The sequence below is a fragment of the Podarcis erhardii genome (genome assembly GCF_964252035.2).
Source record: "Podarcis erhardii genome assembly, chromosome: 13".
NCBI lineage: Eukaryota > Metazoa > Chordata > Lepidosauria > Squamata > Lacertidae > Podarcis > Podarcis erhardii.
Window position 1 is genome coordinate 32,278,067 of NC_138502.1, and position 7,571 is coordinate 32,285,637.

General features: G+C 50.0%; 1 protein-coding gene across 1 annotated transcript; it reads right to left on the reverse strand.

Annotated features, from left to right (window-relative positions):
* Nucleotides 1-1,347: 1,347 nt before the first annotated feature.
* Nucleotides 1,348-6,138, reverse strand: HOXB1 (homeobox B1). Its single transcript, XM_081838160.1, has 2 exons — nucleotides 5,338-6,138; nucleotides 1,348-1,950 (listed from the first exon to the last, which is right to left on the reverse strand). Exons 1-2 carry the CDS (start codon nucleotides 6,014-6,016, stop codon nucleotides 1,613-1,615), a joined length of 1,017 nt encoding a protein of 338 aa, XP_081694286.1. The 5' UTR covers nucleotides 6,017-6,138; the 3' UTR covers nucleotides 1,348-1,612.
* Nucleotides 6,139-7,571: the final 1,433 nt, after the last annotated feature.

Here is a 7,571-nt window from a genome sequence, read left to right on the forward strand (position 1 = left end):
TTGGTTCAGTACCCCCTTTCTGCCTGTTTTGTTATATCCTAAAACACAATGAAAAATAAAAAATAAATCTTAGCGAAAAGATGAGTCATTCATCAGGCTAGTGAATTAATACAATGCTGAGGCACATTCCCACGAACATATTAAACATCATCATCACTATGGTCATTAAAACTTTGGTGCTGACATCAAAGACAAATAAAAACAGAGCTGTTAATAAGTAGCTATCTGCTGTCTTGCTTCCCTTTTAGCAAATGCTGCATTCACACGGTCAGAAAGCCTCTTCGCGAAACTAAGGTTGACGCGTGAAAGGAATTCCCTGTACCCAAACTATTTCGGGCTATCAGCAGGCAGAGGCCCTGTTCTCTTCTAGTGCAACATTGGAGGTGAATGGGAGAATTGCTTCTCCAAGGCCTCTGGCGTTGTAACTGGGCTGCGAGAGAGCGTGTGTTTTATTCCGTTCTATATAAAATGTCAACACTTTTTTTTATTAAAAAAATCGTTAGCGCGTAAGGAACAGTCAGAAACAAGCGAGCAGACGAACGCGCAAATATGACCCTGGTTTTATCCATTGGAAAAGTAAGATCCACACCCTGCGTCCCCAAGTCAACCTTAAACAAAAACGGAAACACTCAAATCTTGCTGAAAGTGCGGTTCCTAATTTTGGGAAAGGAAGGTGGGAAAACGGCTGTCCCTGAGATATAGTAGTCTTAATGAACTGGGCATTCAAAGAGACAGGCACACTTTGGGCAGCTCCTGGTTTTGGGCGAGGTCCTATCACATAACGGGGGGCGAAGAGTAAGGGCTACCCTTAGGGATCACTCCTCTCCACTCTCCAGTTCTTAGTATCTCTGCTAGGGGGTGCGGGGAGAAAGGAAAAACCTCCGCATTGCCAAGGAAGGAAGAGTGTGAGAGTTGCGGTCCTGCTCCGTGGATGTTTCAGGCAGCAAAGGAACACGCGTGTACCTGTCGTGCAGGGTTTGTCAGAGCAGGCTGGCGCGGGGAAGGCTGCAAATCTGCCTCAGTCAATAACTCTTGATGGTACGAGTCCCTAAACGATTCTGCGTAGATCGCACCGCTCCCGAGGGCGCCAACTTGAATGAACTATGGAGGGGCGGGGGCAGGTAAGCCCCGCCCCGCATAATCGATCACATGACGTAGTGCACGCACACTGTTTGAATGGCAATGCCCATCAACTTGGGGGGAGGCTCAAATATTTTATTGAGGGGGGTCCCAAGACCCCCGCCCGCCAGGAGTTGGCTCCTATGACTCCTCCCCACCAGGAAAAAAAATACCCAAGGAGATAAAGTATATGCGTGCGTCATTTGGAAGCTGATCTGTAGGTGTTTCTGAACACGCGGTTCTTGTTCGTGTGCACCTACAATCGAGGCGTCCGTGTGCACAGATGTCCGCGTTTAGGAATACACGTGCCTGCGCGGTGGCTTCCTCGATGGACGTGTGATGTGCTTGCGCGTGACGATGGAGGCTTAAGGCAGCCTGCTCATCGGCCTGGCGTTTCTGTTCAAGGAGGAGCTATTTCCTTAAAGGGGGGCCTGTGGGTGGGGAGGATATTCCAGTGGGGGTGGGGGTGGGAGGACCTCGCGTGTCTCCCCCTTCAAGAGGACACGGAACTAGGCGAAGCGTCGGGCGTGGAGGACCTGCTGGATCTGTCCGAGGCTGGCTCACTGGCTTCCTTGGCCGAGCCGCTGAGGGCGGCGGGGGCTCCGGCCAGACCCTCCTTCTCCCTCTTCTTCTGCTTCATCCTTCTGTTTTGGAACCAGATCTTCACCTGGGTCTCGTTGAGCTCCAGCGTGGCCGCGATCTCCACCCGCCTGGCTCGGGTCAGGTACTTGCTGAAGTGGAATTCCTTCTCCAGCTCCGTCAGCTGCTTGGTGGTGAAGTTGGTCCGGATGGTGCTGGCGTGGACGGCCAAGCCGTAGTCGGACACAGTCGCTGTTCAGAGACGAGCCACAAGGCCAAAGCAAGAGGGGGGGGGGAGAGAGAGGAAGCAAGGAAGCCACGCGTTAGAATTGCAGCCCCCTCGGGTCTAAAATCAGAAGCACATACACGCCCACCCACGGAGGAGCTTTGGATTATTCCCCCATTTCCACACCACCTGCAGGAACAGGTCTGTGGCTATCAAGCAGTCAGGGATAGGTGCACTCTGCAGATGTTCAAAAGCAGGCTTTTCCTCAGGAACATTCTACGAGTACGGCCACTGAGGGTCCTTTTTACTCCTGGTGTGAGGGCTCCTACTCTTTCACCCCAATCTAGGATCGTAGAAGATTGTCTTGTGACAATTGGGGCCCATGATGACACTTTTGCATTATTCGCCATTGCCCTTTAAAACAACTTTACCGGCTCCCCCCACCTTTAACCGTTTCTGTTTATTTACTTCTTTTTTGTACACCGCCTTTCATCCACAACTGCTCCCAAGGCGGCTTACAAGAGAAACACATCAAATCAGTTCGCCGCTGTTTGTATATTTTTAATGGAATATTCGTTCTCCTTTACTGCCCTTCTCCTGCAAGAGCCTATGGCGGCTAACAATATTATTGCTTATTATCATTTGTAGTTTTAAGGCATCTTAGTTTTAATAGTTTTATCTTGATACTAATACCATGCCATCCGTTCTCCTGGCAAAATTGCAATTCCAAGGCTCGAGAAAGAAGGCGGAAAGAAGTGCAGGCTACTCGCACAAGTACCAAAAGCGCACACTAACCTTTTGCGCAAACCCTACACACACACACACACACACACACACACACACACACACCATTCTCATAATGGTTCAAAGGCACCGAATGTTGAGTAGAAAAAAACCTGACAACTGGAGTGGAGAGGCTGGAACAGGACAGGAGGACAGAGAAACGCAGAGAGAGATAAAGGGCAGAAAGAACCATCTCATTGTCTAGATAGGTCACTTCCTGGTTCACACAGAGAAGCTATTTTTCATTGTCTCCTGGAAGCTGGGGAACTCTGCCCGTAGGCATTAGTGGAGAAAATAATTTAATTTTTTACATCCCCCCCCCAAAAAACCCTAAACGGAGAGAAAAACCTCAAAAACAGCCAAATGAGGACTAGGTATGTTCAGTGGGTACGGGGATACTGGCTTTGGGAGATAAGGAAGGACAACGAAGGAAAGAGAGCGGAATAGAATGACTGGAACTCTGAACAAGAAGCACTTAATGGTGCAACATTTTGTTGCAGGGACCCACTTGCAAGTTTTAGGTTACAAGTGTGTGCGTTGCCTTGGGAACCGCGTGGCAAACAGGTGATTCGCCCACTGGATTTATTTCGGATAAACTTATCAACCGAACTACTGCTTCACGTGATCCATAAAGTTAAACATGATCCGGGGCTAAACTCTGGTGAACTCAGCTGTTAGCTCTGACCCAGCCTGATAAGAAAACTATCCCAATAAACATTCCGGCCAATGCTTAATTGCTAGGAAAAGACACGCTGGGAAATTGTGACACCATCTTCTACATCCCGGGTGTGAGAAGACTCTCTGTGGTTAGTGACGAGGAGAGTATACTCTGCACCTGCTCAGGGGCACTCTCTACGCTTCTAACTGCACTGCTCCAGGGCTGAGGCTAAGCGTCAGAAACAGATGCTCGGGCTGATTCTGAAGTCCTGTACCGGGTATCTTTATCCGTCCCTCTGTCCATTCATCGCCTCTACACCGGTCTTGCTTCCCAGTCCCCCAAACGGACTGGTCTTTTCCTTAATTTCATTTTTTCCCCCCTACTGCTGCTTGCAAATTCCTCTGATTTCCCCCAGTCAGATCTACTGGGGTCGTTCTTACATGGCTAAGATTTGTTATTTTCTTTTTAAACCAGCTGAATAAACTGAAAGATAACAAAATTTTAAAAATCCTTCCAGTAGCACCTTAGAGACCAACTAAGTTTGTTATTGGTATGAGCTTTCGTGTGCATGCACACTTCTTCAGATACTTCTTCATATACTTTTCGCGTGCATGCACACGAAAGCTCATACCAATAACAAACTTAGTTGGTCTCTAAGGTGCTACTGGAAGGATTTTTTTTTATTTTGCTTCGACTGCGGCAGACCAACACGGCTTCCTACCTGTAACTTGACAGATAACAAACAGCGAGGAACTTTGGGGGCAATTCAGGCGACATTCTCCTGCGTGAGCGCCATTCGTTTGGAATGGTTGATGCTCACAGACGTCCAGGAGTACTCCTCCAAGAGAAGGCGCCTCGCCTCCCTACCCTCCAAGGAATTAAAGACTCGGCCACCCCAACGTCACAGGATGCTGCCCTGCAGAAAAACCCAGCGCTGAGCTGAGCCTCTATAGGAAAGGCCAGGACTGCTCTGGCTATTACTATGCCTGACACGCACCTAATGGACACTTCCCGGTTCCTACATTTAGCAGGGATGGATTTCGCGGGCTTTGCGCGTGCCCTGACTGACTACAGCAGTAGGAAAGTTGTCTTCAGGATGCCATGCCCCCCACTAGACTCCTCTACCCTTGTGGGTGAATGGTGTGAGGCAGTCCTGATTTTCACTGGCAGAGGCTTGGTGGAGCAGCGTTTAGCGGTAACCCTGTGGCTGATGCTGCAGCGGCCAATTGCAGGTGTGAAGAAGCAGCCACAAGACCACCATTCTCGACTCGGCTCAGACATGCCTTTATAACACGCGCGTGGGGGAGGGGGAAACACTGATTCTCTTCTCGTGGGCATGGACCGAAGAGTGAAAGTGCCGCGGAATGTTAGAAGAGCTCGTTGCGCGCGTGCGCATGTGTGCCTCTATATGCTGGGTTAAACCCCAACCAAATGAACTGGTGACACGTTTTCTGAGTGCTGTGAGCAGCCCTGAGAGGCAGAAACATATCACATAATGAATGAAACAAGCCTGCCTGCCCCATAACCAGATGGGGAGGTGATCCCTGGGAAGGAAAGATCCCGTCCTTTCCTCCACTAGACCCCATTCTGCAGCTTGAACCCCCGTCTACCTCTCAGGACCTAAAGCTAACGCTGGCCTTCTCTCTCCCCTCGGGCAACTTTGGAAACAGAGGCAGATTGTACCATCCGTTTCCTTTCCACCCACGCCCTCTGTTCTACACACTCACTTAACCCATTATGGTTTCTGCGTTGTGGCCAGAGATGGGAAAGTTGGTGATGGCAGGGCCTAAGAGTATTGTTTTTCTGGACCAGATCCTGCCTCCATGTGACTCCACAAGTCACGTGCTCTTGGGATGCTCTGGAGTAAGGCACGATGGAGACAACCACCACCTTCCAGTGGAGGGGGGAAACATGGAAAGCAGCCTCTGCTAGCCTCCCCTCGTCTTGAAAAAGAGAACCGAGGGGACTTTACCTGTTTTAGGAGGGTTCCTTTTCACTTTCATCCATTCAAAGGTCTGGGTGGTGGCCGTGGCGGTGGTGGCAGCCATGGGGCATGGCTGGGCCGAGCAAGCCCGCGGGTCTTTGTTCTCCTGTAAGGGCGGGGAAAGGTTGCCAAAAGCCCCTTGCAAATAGCCACCCTGCTCAGGCCCATAGAGGTGGGGCTGGAACTGGCCCGGGGTGGCGCAGAAACCGTCAGGTAAGCTTCCGAGGCTGGAAGAAGAGGAAGACGAGGAAGAAGGAGCCACGCTGGCAGGGTAGGCCGAGGGCTGGAAGTAGCCTCCATCCGTCTCCTGGGGTCCGAGGAAGAACTGCTGGTTGGCGAAGCTTGGGCTGCAGTTGGGGGCTGCCGAATATCCTGTACCCGATGGCTGGGATGACCCCCCGAAGGAGATGCCAAGGCCAGTAGGGTTGGGAGGAAGAGGAGGAGGGTAGCTGGAGTTCTGCTGCTGGTGGTGGTGGTGGGCGTTGAGCCCAGCAGCGCCCACCCCCGTCGTCCCGAAGCGTCCCTCTTGATGATAGCTGTCACAGGAAGGAGAGGTACCTGAGCAAGATGGGAAGGAAGTTGTCCCTTGGTCGAGATGCTGGTAGTCCTTGGGCGCGTAGGCGCTCGTCCCACGGTTACAAATTGCATAGTCTAAGAAGAAGTTCATTCTAGGTATTGTTCCTTTGCCAATGATGGAAGAGGGTCAGCCTGTTTTACGGGGATCCCTTCTGCCCTACAACCTTTAGATAGTATGTCAAAAGTTAACTAGGAAAAAGAGAGGGGGAGAGAGAGAGAAGCCTTCCCATCTACGGATCTCCAGCCCTGGAGCCCCCCATACTTCCACCCCTCCTTCCCAAAGCCTTCAGGGTGGGGGTGGGGTGGGGTGGGATGGAAAGGTGGGGGTGGGGTGAGGGGTGGAAGAGGGGGTCTGGACCACGTGGTCGCCATCAAGCCCAATGAACAAATGCCTCCTGAAGTTTGTCAGATATCTACCATCATCCATCAAGTCCATGACATTTGCATGACAAAGGAACTTCAATCAAACTTTTCCCCATCGATCTGATTAACAACACGGATACGTCAAAAGGTCCCCCCCCCCTCCTCAAAGACTTCGGAAGAGAAGGGAGGGGGGGCAAGGAAGTGACAGAAAGGGGTTGGGGATAGGAAGGGGGGAAAGTTAGGACTATTCAAGTTCTGTTCTATGAGTTAAAAAGACACACACACCTTCCAGTTCATAAGACGGTAAAAATAATTAGAACTTTTCTTCCTAGCTGGGGGGGAGAGAGAGCGCGCTTTACCCCCCATATCAGCTACAATAGGCTCTCGTATCCCGTAAAACAGAGGGAGGGGGGAATGGGGAGAGGTAGGGAAGGCTTCTTTATGAAGGAAAATGTTCTTTTTCCTCATTTTAAAAAAATTAATCACCCAAAAGATACTTAAACGTTTATGGAGTTTGCTTAAAGTGCTTTTTGCTTTCCCTTAAAAAACAACAACACAAACTAAATCCAAATAGCTCTGCGTTGCACATCGCCTTTGTGTCTGGAAGCAGTGTGCTAAAGAGCAATTTAATTCAATCAACATTCTAATGAGTTGTGAAATAAAGTTAGAAACACAATTGTGTTTTGTTGGAGGGGGGGAAACGCAAATGAAATTGAAATTCGATCTACCCTATCCATCTACCCGTTATTTATGTTATCTGGCTATCCATCCATTTATTCCCATCCTTGGGCCCTTCCCACCCTCCACCCCTCTGCTTTCTACATTTCATAAAAAGCAACTATATTACCAGTTGGGCTTGCTGTCACTGGAGTTTGATTTAGCTACTGTTGCGGGGGTGGGATGTTTTTAATCGCTGCTGCGGATCATTCTTAAAATCGAAACATACAAGCAAACGACTCCCAATAAGACCACTTCAGCCACACTTTTACTAAGACTGGCAAATTCTAGAACAGAAGAACTGGCAATGTTGAAAGGAGGCGGTTTCTCATGTGATTTAGAGTGCAAACAGCTTAAATAGGCGTTGGGTTCTTGAATGCTTCTTCAGATGGGTTGCTTTCGTTTCGTTTGGAGTAGGGGCTCAGAGTCTCTCTCTTCCTCTCCTCTTTTTCCCCTCCCGAGCAAATGTTGCTGAGAGCCACCAAACTTCGCTGCTCTCCTCCAAAGCCAGCCCTGTAGGTGAACTCTTGGCCTGCTCTAAACCTCTGGTGCTCTCCTCGTGGGCT